The sequence below is a fragment of the Monopterus albus genome, unplaced genomic scaffold (genome assembly GCF_001952655.1).
Source record: "Monopterus albus unplaced genomic scaffold, M_albus_1.0 scaffold29.1, whole genome shotgun sequence".
Lineage (NCBI taxonomy): Eukaryota > Metazoa > Chordata > Actinopteri > Synbranchiformes > Synbranchidae > Monopterus > Monopterus albus.
The window spans coordinates 5,162,373-5,176,125 of NW_018127909.1; the positions used below are offsets into that span (position 1 = coordinate 5,162,373).

Below are 13,753 nucleotides of genomic sequence, written 5' to 3' on the forward strand. Positions count from 1 at the left end.
TGAACGCCTTCCTAAGCCATCAGTCCTTTTCTATACGAGACAGTGGAGGCGTTGAATTAACATGACCTCAACGCTGTACTTGCGCTAGCCCCGCCCCTCCACCCTTCCACCCCGCCCCTCCGTCCCCGTGTCCCATTAAAGCGACTGCAGCTCATGCAAGGATTCGTCCCTACGGCCACGGATGGCAACATGGCGACAGAGGTAAGGCTGGAACATGATCTGGTTCATTTTCTGCTCCGTTGTCGACCAGGCACTGAGAACAACTGCATTATCATTAGCACAGAACCGGCGCAGGTGCAGTTAACATGGTCAGCGAGGGCATTACGCCCGTGCACGCGTACAACGTGGCTCACGGGTCCAGTCGGCTCACTTGAGTCAGGACTGATGACTGCCCTGCATTATCGTGCTAGTTTCGTCCGAGGGTTGGTCGTTTGTTTGTCTCTTTCTAAGCGTGTTCTGACATTTTAAAGAGGAAAACAACAACAACAGTGAAAAGGCAGAAGCAGCGGGTCTCCACGCAGCCCTCCCCTCGATGTTAAGCTATTTCGGTGATCTGTTTTTGTCTGGTGAGACGCCCCGTTAATCCGGTGACAGGCCAGTGACCACACACACACACACACACACACACCGTTCAGCACCATGGACAGAAACCACGCAGCCCTGACCTTCCTCGCTGCTTTACCATCCGCTTTCGCCTGCACCTGTGCTTTTATAAATACCAGCAAAATAATGGTTGTTCATAAGGTTTCGGTGCACACACCGTGCTCTGATTAACAGCACAAATACTCGGTATTGCAAGAGTTGTAAAATCTGAACTAGATTTGGTATATCACTCTACTTAATCTTGTTCCCATTGATCGATCTGTTGTGAAATGTTGCCCCGTGTTCTGCAAACTAAACCTATACCGGGCTCTGCTCCAGCAGTCCGCAAAGCACGACTGAGTGCAGACACTGAGCCCCGGAGTGATCGATCACATCTTTGTCTGCGTCTCTGTTTGTACACAATACAGCTAAACAGATGTAGAAACATAGAGATGTAGCTGGCTCTGGGGACTCACTGATGACTAATGGCATCAGACCTCATTATCTGTTATCTGTCTGTCTCTGTGTTTTTTTTTTTAAACCTCCCTAGTTCCACAACCTGCAGGAGTTGAGGCACAGTGCATCTCTTGCGAACAAAATCTTCATCCAGAGAGACTACAGTGAGGGAACCACCTGCAAGTTTCAAACCAAGTTTCCTTCTGAGCTGGAGAGCAGGGTGAGGTGATGGGGAACCTGAGACTATGGGCATTTTCAGTGGAACATGCTCCTGTGTTATGTTTTCTTTGGTCTGAATAGATATCCATGCATGTATTCAGATTAATGCTTTGCAGTTCCTTCTTTTAAGGCACTCCCGTGATTGATATGAAATGCTTAATTACAGAAATAATAATTAAAACATCAACACAGCTCTTTTTTCCCTGAATGTTTATAATGCAGTGTTACCTCCACGTTGAAAGAAGAAACAGTAGATCCATTTAAAGGGTTAGTCAAGCAGATAATTCATTTCTATAACTATTCTTTTATTCTACTTTTCAGAATAAAATGCCAAACAGCTTCTCCTGTGATAATAAACCGAATATTTAATGTTTTGAAGTGATGCTCAGAGAAAATGTTTTATAGACTTTAAAAAAAACAATTACTGGGCAGTTTACAGACCAAACAAATAATGAATTCATTGAGAATATAAATGCAGCCCCAGTTCAAAGCTCTGGGTGATATGGTTGTCTTATATGACAAAAAAAAAAACACACATTGATTTGGTGAATTATACCTTTATCTTCATGTTACCTTTTTTATTTATGACTGTACAAAAAGTTAATGTTTTGTTTAGAGAGTTACTAATGGTGGTAGCCATGTTAACTACACTTGTTTTTCTTAATGAACTCGGCAACAGGACTGGTAATGTGGTTTATAACCCCTGGTGTGTTCTAGGCAGCAGGCTATGCAATGTCCATCTATTCATGACTCTGTCCTGTGTGTCCCCAGATTGAGTGGACACTGTTTGAGGACACTGTGAAGACGCTGAATAACTACTACGCAGAGGCAGAAAAGATCGGAGGACAGTCCTACCTGGAAGGGTGTCTGGCCTGCGCTACAGCCTATCTTATCTTTCTCTGCATGGAGACGCGTTATGAGAAGGTTAGACTCAAACTTGATGCATTTTAATGGTCCAGGGATTCTTTGCCATTCCCCGTTGTCCTTGTTATGTCTGTGCAATAGGTGTTAAAGAAGATTGCCAAGTACATTCAGGAGCAGAATGAGAAGATCTACGCTCCCAGAGGTCTGCTCATCACAGATCCCATAGAAAGGGGAATGCGTGTCGTATCCTTGGTCAGAGTCGCTGGGTGCATATACACAAAAGCATAGGTATTTACACTGTCATAAAGAAAGAATTTTAAAAAGATAATATTCAGGCAGCTGGGGTACCAAAGATTTACCATAAAATTACAGAAAATAACCTTTTACTTTAGTTTCCTATATTTTAAATGCAGCCCCTATTACTATTTTTTAAATTTCAGGGATGTTCCTTTATTTAAAAAAATGCAAAAAAAGAAAATGACAGTTATATTTACAATATACAGTGCTGCTAATTTTAGCTCATATTGTTAGTGAGTATTCATTGTAATTTCACAAGAGTCAGTTCTTCATTTGACACAAACAACATAAAATGGCAACTGTAGAAGCCACGTTGTACCAAAATAGTCCAAAGGCAGCATGCGAGGCTGCTTCCAGTTGCTTTATTAAAAAAGAAGATAAGATAAGAAGCCTTTTATTGTCATTGTTTTAAATTGCAAGTGCCCTTCCCAGTGGTGTTTAAAACTATACATACATAGCACATGCACACAGTCAACTACCTTCCATGTCATGTACCAACATTTCATCATCTCATATCAAATACAACGTGTGCAGGGGAGGACATCGAATTCTAACCTTCATCATGGTTTGTATATTTTGTTAATTGTTATGAAAACTATCAACCTAGACTTAATTTAATATGTATTATAGATACATACCATGATTTGGTTCTTCAAACTGAGTAATTGAAGAGCTTTAACTCTAACACAGTGCATGCTGGGATGTCTCCTTTTTCAGATTGTCAAACAGTTAATGGTAAATATTTACAAGATTATGGTTAAACTAACTTTTTAAAAACTAAGGATTTTATGGTGATTCACAGCTACAGAATTTTCCTGTTATTTAATTTTGGCATGTAATTTCACAGTATATTTTTTTGTAATTTTAATAACATTTCCATGTATTTTAGATATACAGTAAAATCCTGTAAAACTGCTGTTTTTTAACAGCATATTCCACAGCAAATGTTTTCACCCTAACTACTTTCAACAGATAGAGATTTGCATTTATGAAGATCGGGGCTCCAGTGGCTCCAGCTCAGGCAGCAGCTCTGTGTCTGGCAGCACTGCCCGATGACCGGGCTCTTCCCCTTGATCACCTGGAGGAGAATCCAGGGCAAAACTACCACTCCCCTCCCAACACTTAGCCCATACACCCCTAAGCTACGCCTTCACAAAGGATTCATTAGCTTTTTTTGTGCTCCTGACCTGCCATCACATGCTTAATTTGTTTAAACATTTTCACAGTGAATGTATAAAACCTGCACTGTTGTTGGTTTTTGAAGTGAAGACCTTATACCTCAGCCACACAATGGGGTCCAGATCAACCACAGCCGCACCCTGCCTACAAGAGACCTGCCATGAGACTGGGCTGAATTCATAATCATTAACCCTGGTACAGCAGACAATGACTTTAAACATGTTACCTGTAGTTTACACACTCTAACAAATGTTAGAAGGATGTAAGACATCACAAAGTTTCACCTAGTTTTCCTAGAGCCCAGATAACCTGTAAACCTCCTCACTCATCTTTGCTGTAAATCATGCTGTCTGGTAGCAGATGAATGCCATTCAGCCTGTCCATGTATATAATGTAGCAGTTCTTCCATATTTCTCACATGAAGCCTGTATTTCATTTGTCAGACACACGTACACAAGCAGGTGCACAAAGCTAAGTAGTAACCTCTTGGTTTCAGTGAGACCAACTCTTCCTAAATTTTGATTATGCAGAGACTGTGCATGAAATGCAATAGTAAGTAGACAAAGGAGGGGCCAAAGAAGTCTTCCTGAATTTTACTCGTAGTCTTCAGAAAAAAAAACCTTCCTTGATTACTAAATAATCTTCCAAAGAACAATAACTGCCAAAAACTGGCTCACAAATGTGAATGTCTGTGATGTTTTGTGCAATAACAAAAATTTCTTTCTGCATGTTGTTTGATACACATGGTAATAACGTAAATGACTGGTATCAAATAAATATGGTTTCATCACAGCTACTCAGATTTATCTTTATTTAATATTATATTGGAAACAGAATAGATTTTTTTTATGGTGTACATTTTGACTTTTCACAGAAGCAAAAGCAGCAACTGCAGCCATTATTAAAGCTGCACTAATCACAACTTCTATATTAAAAACTGAACAATGACTGCGTGTAATGTGTTGAATTCAGAGTTATTATTTCACATGGTAGCTTCCCTCACTTTAACATTGCTTTTTAGCATCTTTTATTGTATTTTTCTGGTTTTTCCACCTGCCACACTTCTGTTCTAGTTGACGCTCACCACTGATTTATCAAAAAGCATTATCTCAGTTTATTAAAATAATGAATGAATGAACATATTTTCATACCTCCATGAGAAATTTACTGCAATTTCTTTCCTGGAACACAATTAATTAAAAGTAGAATTAGATTTTGCAATAAAGGCCATTTTCAGATAAGACATTTTGACATGCCACACTGGGAAATCCACACGTGTAAATACTGATGGATGTTTCATTTCATTTAGCTGCTTCAGTATCAGGATCCTTGTATTGGTCATGCAGGTTCACTGCAACAGTTCATAAAATAACATTGTTAATGTTGTAACATCTATGCCTTTCCTTCTATGACAACTTATCTAAGGTGGGCAGAGCAGTCGTCTCCCAACCAGAAGGTTGAAGGTTCAAATCTCGGTGCCGGCTGTCCATGTGTCGAAGTGTCCTTTGGCAAGACACTGAACCCCCCTGTTGCCCCCGATGGTTAGAGCCATCGGTTGAGGTGGCGTCGCAGATGGCTGCCATCGGTTCTGTGGTGGAAACAAATTCCTTGTGTATAGCATACTTGGCCAGTAAAGGTGATTATCCTTATCCTTATCCTACCATGTCCTGAGCGCACTGCAGTGAAACTTATAACAGGAGTGGATGCCGTCGTAAAATGAAGCCAACACTGTGTGAAGGGAGGAACAGAACAGTGGAGAAGAAGAAAAAGGTAGAGGAAAAGAAGGACAGGCAGACATCAGATTAAGACAACACAGCCAGTGGTGGAAGAAGTACTCAGATTCTTTATGTAGGTAGCAATACCACAGTATAAAAATACTCCAAGTAAGGGTCATGCATAAAAATGTTACTTCAGTAAAAGCACAAAAATATCTGCATCAGAACACACTTAAAGGACCAAAAGTAAAAGTACACATTATGCAGAATGGCACATTACACATGAGTGTATATCATATTATTGGATTATAATTATTGATGCACTGTTGTGCACATCACATTTAGTGTTGCAGCTGGTTAAGGTGAAGCTAATTTTAACTATCTTATATGCTTATTATTTACAGGAATCAACAAAGTCCTATGATTATAGTGTATGCTGTATTATGAATTTGATTATGAAAAGTAACTAGTAACTAAAATAATCAAATAAATGTAGTGCAGTAAAAGGTACCACATTTGACTGAAATGTAGTGAAATTAAAGTATAAAGTAGCTGAAAATGAAAAGACTCAAGTAAAGTACAGATGCTTAAAATTGTACTTAGATGCAGTACTTGAGTAAATGTACTTAGTTACTTTCCACCACTGAACACAGCAGATAAACATTAGAAAAGAAAGAAGACAGGTGTGTTTGCACTGAGGAATAAAGCGACTCAGTACCTTTCCTTGTAGTTTGCGTCAGCCACAGAGTTCGTGTCTCATACTTAGCTCTGCTTCAGCTGGCTGCAGGTGTTAGTGCAAACTCAGCAGGTCTTAAAACACAGACAGAAAATCGATCCAACATTATAAAATAAATAATTTCTAGATACATAAATATTGTCCAGACAAATGAAAACTTTTGCGACGACGATATGTGCATACATAGATGTTATAAACGCTCTATAGTATTTAATTTGCTTCACGAAGACATTGTCTGGAGGACTATACGCTCCATCCGCTGTTAATCCATCTATGTATGAAGTCTATTCTTACCTGACTGACTTTGTTGAAACGATGTGAGTGCACTTTATTGTATAATTTCGCAACGATTCTGTACCTTATACAGGTTATGCTTTATGTTTACGAAATCAGCTTGTGTAATACGTAGAAACACGGATAATCAGTGCACAACCGTCTGAATAATGAGGAAATTGACCAATGGCTGACCCGTGTTTCTGTGGACGTCCTGTATCTGCGGGAAGCAGATATTGGCTACTACTACATTGATATCGCAGAAATAGTACATTCGGCCTACAGCACATTAACGTTAATAATTCAGTTATGGGTAGAAACATTGATCTATAAAGACAACTATTATTCTGCAGAAAAGCAACGTCAATATTAAAAGAAACGCGGTACAGTTGTACAGTCCGATTTAGCGCCAACATATTACACGAACACCATCTCCCAGAATGCCATGCGTTGTTCTTTGCTTGCGTCATAGTGCGACGAAAACCTGTTTCAAAACAAAAATAACACGGGTAAGCTGCAGAACCAGTGATTAGTTAACGATATCCTATATAGTTCAGGTTAAAATATCCATAATGAAAAGAAATGACACTTTTAATTTAAATCGATTTGAAATGTATGTTTGCGTCCTAATAAACAAGCATAGAGGCAGTTTGGCTACCTAAATCAGTTAGCTCACTGTAGCTAACGTCATTAATGCTAACAGTTACACTGTAGTGTGTGTTACTGTTGTCATTTTTAGACGGTTCTCCTGAATATGTAAGCTATTTCACGTCGTTTAAATAAACGTGAGTTAATATTGTCATTAACTGCATTCAAGACTAACTTGGAAATCTGTTAAAGCAAACGTTGACAGATGTTTATTATTAACATTACGTATTTCTCAACATTGCGTTTCCTCTTCTGTTTCAGTTCCTCTATGACCTAGATGTTTTTATAACATATATAGTAATGGAGTTGGAACAACCAAAGGAAGACTGTGCTCCAACTCATACAACACCCACATCTTCCACTCAGTCAAAGAGGCCGAGTCAGGCTCTGTATGTTCCCAAACAGCGACTTCATGGCTCCAAAGACAAATCTCAGACTCAGGGAGAAGTTAAAGCAAGACCCAAGCCTCGGTACACAGACAAGGCACGAAAGAATGCTAAGAACAAAAAGGACAAAGCTGGAGGAGCTGACGAGACAGCACCTGATGGAGGAGGGCTTGCTGGTGATTTACAGAACAGTGACTGCAAGTCTGATGTGAAGGAAGAGCAGCTGCAAGATGCAGAGGTGTTGGCTAATGGGCAGCCTGAGTTGACTGATGTGGAGGCAGATGTTACCTCACGGCTTAAAGCAACATTGCCTCAGGAAGAAAAGGGGGAAGAGGAGAGTTGGGACACCTTGTTCAATGATGATGGAGATTGTCTGGATCCTCACCTTCTTGAAGAGGTGAGAGCTTGGTGTAGATGAGGGCAATGTAAAAATAATATCAAAGTAACTAGAAAACCTTCCCCAATATTCATATACACTCAGTTGCCAGGTTATTTGCAATTCAGGCTTAATGACCTTTATCTTTTTCTGCTTGCAATCATATCACTTCTTTTCCCTCCAGCTGGCTTTGAAGGAAGGCAGGAAGAAGAAGTCCGTCCAGGAGCCCAGGTTTGATTACTACAACATGGACCGAGATGATGATGATGATGACGACGACGACGACATCGACCTCAGAGAGGATGAACTCTCTCATATTGTGGAGATTTATGACTTCCCTACTGAGTTTAAGACAGAGGACCTTCTCAAACTATTTCAGTGCTATCAGTGCGTATAATTCAGTGTAGTACTGCTAGCCTAAAGATATTTTTATATGTATTTATTTTTTTATACACTACCGGTCAAATGTTTGGACATACTTTTCCATTTAATTGAGTGGGTAGCGTATTTATTTTTACTTCTTGTACTTACTGTATTTTAAGCTCAATATTGGAATCCTGAATGAAACACTCTTATTTTCCTAATGAATGGTTTCTCTGTGAGCTAATGATTTAACCAAAACGAGTGAAGTCTGTAAATGTGGGATCCATGGTTTAGATAATGATAAATGAGATAAACACGTCTGGGAAGACCTGATGTGTCTGATTTATCTTCCTTCAGTTTTGGCAACATTATCTTTACAGCTGCTTTTGTGCAACTTCTTTCTTTGTTTTCAGACAGAGAGGCTTTGACATTAAGTGGATTGATGACGCACATGCCCTGGGCCTTTTCTCAAGCCCCATAGCAGGTTAGTGAAGCTGTGATTCACGTTTAAGGTGGTTTAGGGGGGAGCATCTCACAATACATTATCCTCTGCAAATGTGAGAGGAAAACTTTTGGTAAAGAGGATCAGTGCCCACTGTTGCAAAAACCCTGCTTTGACACAGTTTTATAAATTCAGCAGTTGTATCCCAATAATAATAAATATCATAGTGACGTGTGCACTTTCTTTTTGATCATTCTAAGCTCGTGAAGCTTTAAGATCCAAACATCCACTAATGAAGTTGCGACCACTCTCCAAATCCTCCTCCGCCACAAAGGCTATAGCCCGTAGCAGCTCAGGTACAAATGCATTCATCTGTCGTGCTTCTTCTTTGTCTATTGTGCCTTTCAAATTAAAGACTAGAATTTATCCATCATATTTCCTTTCTCCTGCCATCCATAGACTACCTCCTGCCTGCTAAAGAGAGACCTCAAACAAGTGCGGCACTGGCTCGCAAGCTTGTGATCGGTGCCCTCGGTGTAAAGAGCAACCTGACTAAAGAGCAGCGTGAGGCAGAGAGGAAGAAACTCCAGGAGGCAAGAGGTATGTTAAACACAGAGATGTTCAGCTTATAATGGTTTTTAATCATTGAACCGTGCTGTGATTAGCAGAACCTATACTGTTCTTTCTCTAGCCAGGGTTGGTCTGTGTTATAACCTGGGGGGTTGTATGCTCTCTCTCCACTAATAGTTTAGAGTTTAGAGAAGACAGAAATACTGCAGATCCTCATCTTGGGTGGGCTGTAGCTGAAGTAAATAATGGGTATAATATATGTTGTGTCAAGCAGGAGGTCACTAGGAAAGAACACGGGTACTCAGTCAAACTTCTTAAATTGAATTAATAACTGATAAAAATACTTCACCATCCTGAAGGTCCTAGTTTTTGCATTATAGTATTTCTACCACAAGAGGGTGCTGTTTTTTGCACTTTTCAGAAGAAAATCAAATCAAATTTTATTTGTATAGCGCCAAATCACAACAAAAGTCATCTCAGGACATTTTACAAAGTAAGGTCTAGACCTTACTGTTATCACACTAACCTTAACCTTAACCTAACATTAAAGGTTTAAAATACAAAGTGTAGTTTCCTATTGCCAAGAGAAGTTCCTTCCACACATCATAACTGGGTTACAGTCAATAAAGCTGGCATTTCGCCTTTACAGAAGGAACATAAGTGCATAGGCACAGAAAACCACAAATGGCTGTCCACTGAACAGCCAGTCCTGAAAACAGGACTGCTAAAAAAAAGCCCCTTTGTTTTTAGCATAGACATTTTGTTGTGCTCTTTATTTAGGATCACAGCATGCAGAAAAAAAATGCCAGTGTGGCTGTGCATTGTGCTGAACATTGTGTCCTTGTAATGGATGCCACGTATGTACGCATCCAGAGATTAATTTACAGCTGGCTCCTAAGTCCGGCTCAGTTTTTCCCTTCACGTGGCAAAGACAGTGACATAAGTTTAGAGCAACAAATCACCAAAGTGCTGTTTATTTAAGGGCTTTCACTGATTGATACGTTGAACTCTCTGTGATTTATCTTTCAGAACAAAAGCGCCTGGCAGCCAAACAGAGGGAAGATGCTTGGGAGGGAAAGTGATGGGACAGACACCCCAAGGTCTTTTAAAGACTTTTGTTGTTCATCTTGTGCTCTGTTTTTCTTGACTGGCTACCACACTTCCCAGAAGGGGATTCCCACCGGTTCTTTTTTCTTCCTGCCACAGTCCTTCACTGACTGCTACTGAACATTTGACCACTCACTGTCTGTTATCCTGCGGTGTTACAGATGAGTGCAGCCTACCACCGTTTCCTCACCATTATCTTCATGCTTTGTTTGCCCAGGGACCCTTCTTTCACCTGGACTTGCCTTCAAATCTATAGTGAACACAGGGTCTAATCACTTGTAAAGGGTTACTATTTCATTGAAAGAAACATTTTCTGTTGAGATCTAATATCATGGCTGTTGTCTTTGTTAAAGCCTCTCTTTATCTCTTTGTGTTGCGTGGTCATCTGTGCACATGGTCAGTTAGAGGAGTCTTGTGGTAATGGTGATGATAATGTTGTCCAAGTTTTTAGTGGACATACTGATTTTTGTCCTCATGTTTTGAGTCATTTGCAGTTAAAGAACATGTATTTGGGTTTGTTTTGGGGGACACACCTTGGAGTGGTCCTACTTTATGTACCAGTATTTGGTACATGTTCTGTCCATGTCTATTTATTCTACCAATTGTATTTTAGTTACATTTGCTCTTTAACAAGTGTACTTTTCCCTTTTCATCACATTTGATGCTAGTACATTTGAAACTATATCCTGACAAGTCAGTAGTGTGGGGTCTAGTTAAAAGGCTACACCGTCACAGATGGAGCTGTTAAAGAGATACTATATTTCAGCTGCATACATTTTAATTTGTCATAGTGTCTTATTTTAGTGAAATAACCTGTTGAATAAGTAAAGAGAATTAACATAAGGCACAATCTCAACCACTTCAGTTGTAGTGATATTGTCATTCCAGTATTTCATCTATTGTCTAAGTAAATAGTGCAACACTGGGTTTACCACAACTCTTTCAAACTGCTTAAAATAAGAACAATTTTGGTCATTCTCACAGGCTGTTTTTTCATTCCTGGAAAGTTGAGATTTTGGACTTTATGAAGGTTCTTTTTTGAGAAAGACAAAGTTTTTTTTAATGCAACTTATCATTGAATTTAGTTCTGCAAATCAGAGTCAGCTTTCATTAATTCACTGCTACCTTCCTTAGACTCGCATGTTCAGACTGCAGACTCTGGAGCTTTGTTTTTGTACAACTGGAGGCAGCTGCACCCTGAGGCTTCACCCAGCCGACCACACAGTGGCACTGCATTGCATTCACCCTCTCAACCAATAATTGAATCTTCTTCTCCCAGATAGCAGAAAGAGCTGCAAACTTGTCATTTGTTCTCTTAGTGAATTTTTTTTTAATCAACTTTGAACTTAGCTTTGCTGATTGCTATTTGTGGAAAAGATTTACAGTACATGTCTGGGTGCCTAAATATTTAAAGACATTATGTTGCCTGCTGACAATTTAATGGGATTAATTATGTGATATTCTGTCCCGTCAGTACTAAATATCCAAATCAGTGCTGGCTAGTTTTGCTGTAAGGAGCTCAGGTTGTGTAAAATCATTGTCTGAGGGCGAGAGAGGCACAGTGCCATGTGGCTCGTAATGGGCTAATTAAGGTGCTTCAGCCTTAGGAGAGGCTCCATTACATTTTCACTTTTGTGTCCATTACTTTTTAATTCAGTAGTTCACAGTATGACAAATTCTGATTCATTCTTTCCTCAGATTCCTTGTTTCCAAAGATGTTTTTATACAGGAATTTCAGTGGGTTTAGCACAAGGAGTGATGACTTTATGGTGTTTTTAATCCAGCAATGTGCATCACACATACTCACACATCTCTAAAGTTTATGAAAATACATCTGACAGTATTTGTTTCATGTGTTTTTATGAGCACAAGGAAAAGAAAAAGCCTGGGCTGAGAATTTCAGTTTGTGAGAAAACTGTTAAATGGAGATGTGATTAAAACCAGTAACAGTCTTAAGCTGTATGTTATAGTGTGTTAACAGTGCTTGTGATCTATTATTTGGTAATAACTACATGCAATTTCCCAGAAACTTGAAGCGATGAGATTTAAATATACAGTAAAGAGGCAGAAAGGGAAATAGCTTAGTTATCTTACCACTTGTCTAAGTGAATATTATATGGTCATTTGACTGCTATACAGGTCTCTTATTCATTTAAATTATAAACATATCACTGTTTAGAGTTTGGAGAGAGATGGTGTAAATCTGTAACAGAACAATACTTGTATAAGTTTTGCATTTTCTTTTATGTCCAATCACCAAAATATTCTCTCTTCCATGACCTAAACAAATATGTTCTGTTGTTTTCTTATCATTTAAGCTTGTGATTGATGTTTTATATTTGTCTAGTGCTCAGATTATTCATTTTTTCTGATTCATTAAATCCCTTTTTCTTTTTACTGCCTATAGTTTTAAACCAGTGTAAAATAAAGACACATGTCATAGTGAGTCTGCTAGAACAGAAGTGGACCTCACTATGTATTATAGCTCCTCTTTGCCATCATTGTGTGAGATCTGAGCCTTACCCACAAATCTCATGCTTTACTTTGGCTTCACTAGAAGGTGATGTACCGCAGGGCAGCCTGCCGGGTGCCTCACACACAGTCATTGGAACAACTTGCTCTGTAGTGGTTCGTGTTTGTGTATTTAATCTAAGTGCAAACGCTGTCCTGTATGTGCTGCACATAAGCAGCGTTATGTCATGGAGCAAATGAAATGTGTGGCATTGTGCAAATGAAGGAATACTGTAACGTCCCACCACAATAAAGGGCTTTGGTGGTGAAGGGTGGTGTGTGTCCTAGCACCGGCATTGTCAGCAAACACACCTTACCTCAGCCTCCGCCCATTTTAAAATTTAAAACTGCTGCAAATGACACCATGAAATAGATTTACCACCTGAGCAATCAGTAGGGGCTTGGCAGTGTTAGTATTATTGCATTTAATTGTCAGGGACGGTGTTAAAAAACCTAAGCAAACAGAGTGTTGTACCAGATTTAGCTACCAGCTAATTTCCATCTGCAGTCCCTGGCCAGTAGCATTAGGCTACTATGGATGTCTAGAGAGGAAAAACAGACACAGTCCTATTCTAACAAGCAAAAAGGCCAATTGTTAAATCACACCTTTCCTCAAATGAATGCGCCTAGGGCTTTTGCTACACCCTTACTAAGTCTGGTTTGGCTTATGTTGAGTAATGTTAGCTAACTTTAGGTAAATATTGCTGTATCATGGACATTACAGTTTCAGTTTTCTGACTTTATGAATCTTCTCCACTTGTGATACAATTAGATTAACATGGCATTTTAGCTAAATGCAAACACAGGACTGAGTGCTAATCAATAGTTAAAAAGTTTAGCATCATCCTATACTTGCACTTGTAGCTGTAGTGACTAAAATAGTTTAGCTTTAATCATGGGACCAATGGCTTGAAACAGCCTAATGGTAAGGTTATCAACAGGTCTAGGTATGGTAATAAAATGATGTATTCAGGGACCCATTTGTCACTTTAGGATGGAGTAAGATTTGTTTTTAATAGGCCACAGATT

General features: G+C 39.3%; 2 protein-coding genes and 1 long non-coding RNA gene across 7 annotated transcripts; 2 read left to right on the plus strand and 1 right to left on the minus strand.

Annotated features, from left to right (window-relative positions):
- Positions 1-119: 119 nt before the first annotated feature.
- On the plus strand, positions 120-3,661 carry golga7ba (golgin A7 family, member Ba). Its single transcript, XM_020595997.1, has 5 exons — positions 120-201; positions 1,133-1,258; positions 2,029-2,181; positions 2,263-2,364; positions 3,391-3,661. Exons 1-5 carry the CDS (start codon positions 154-156, stop codon positions 3,472-3,474), a joined length of 513 nt encoding a protein of 170 aa, XP_020451653.1. The 5' UTR covers positions 120-153; the 3' UTR covers positions 3,475-3,661.
- Positions 3,662-5,146: 1,485 nt separating this feature from the next.
- LOC109957808 (uncharacterized) lies at positions 5,147-6,704 on the minus strand. Of its 2 annotated transcripts, XR_002274595.1 has the most exons (4): positions 6,343-6,704; positions 6,031-6,122; positions 5,259-5,325; positions 5,147-5,185 (listed from the first exon to the last, which is right to left on the minus strand). It is a non-coding gene; the product is annotated as an uncharacterized LOC109957808 (long non-coding RNA). The 2 variants fall into 2 exon arrangements; XR_002274594.1 differs by having other exon boundaries at positions 5,183-5,325.
- Positions 6,705-6,737: 33 nt separating this feature from the next.
- r3hcc1l (R3H domain and coiled-coil containing 1-like) lies at positions 6,738-13,010 on the plus strand. Of its 4 annotated transcripts, none has more exons than XM_020596323.1 (7): positions 6,738-6,830; positions 7,231-7,752; positions 7,916-8,118; positions 8,508-8,578; positions 8,797-8,892; positions 8,996-9,136; positions 10,136-13,010. In XM_020596323.1, the coding sequence occupies exons 1-7, from the start codon at positions 6,762-6,764 to the stop codon at positions 10,186-10,188; spliced, it is 1,155 nt and encodes a 384-aa protein (XP_020451979.1). In that variant the 5' UTR covers positions 6,738-6,761; the 3' UTR covers positions 10,189-13,010. The 4 variants fall into 4 exon arrangements, with proteins under 4 accessions (XP_020451979.1, XP_020451980.1, XP_020451981.1 ...); XM_020596324.1 differs by lacking the exon at positions 6,738-6,830 and adding an exon at positions 6,971-7,106; XM_020596325.1 differs by lacking the exon at positions 6,738-6,830 and adding an exon at positions 6,971-7,077.
- The last annotated feature ends 743 nt before the right edge of the window (positions 13,011-13,753 follow it).

Excerpts from the sequence above, each read along its gene's own strand:
- golga7ba (XM_020595997.1), top strand. The coding sequence starts at position 154 with ATGCAAGGATTCGTCCCTACGGCCACGGATGGCAACATGGCGACAGAG. Across the intron at positions 1,259-2,028 it reads CTTCTGAGCTGGAGAGCAGG|ATTGAGTGGACACTGTTTGA; the intron begins GTGAGGTGATGG and ends GTGTGTCCCCAG. Across the intron at positions 2,182-2,262 it reads TGGAGACGCGTTATGAGAAG|GTGTTAAAGAAGATTGCCAA; the intron begins GTTAGACTCAAA and ends TCTGTGCAATAG.
- r3hcc1l (XM_020596323.1), top strand. The coding sequence starts at position 6,762 with ATGCCATGCGTTGTTCTTTGCTTGCGTCATAGTGCGACGAAAACCTGT. Across the intron at positions 8,119-8,507 it reads AAACTATTTCAGTGCTATCA|ACAGAGAGGCTTTGACATTA; the intron begins GTGCGTATAATT and ends CTTTGTTTTCAG. Across the intron at positions 8,579-8,796 it reads TTTCTCAAGCCCCATAGCAG|CTCGTGAAGCTTTAAGATCC; the intron begins GTTAGTGAAGCT and ends GATCATTCTAAG.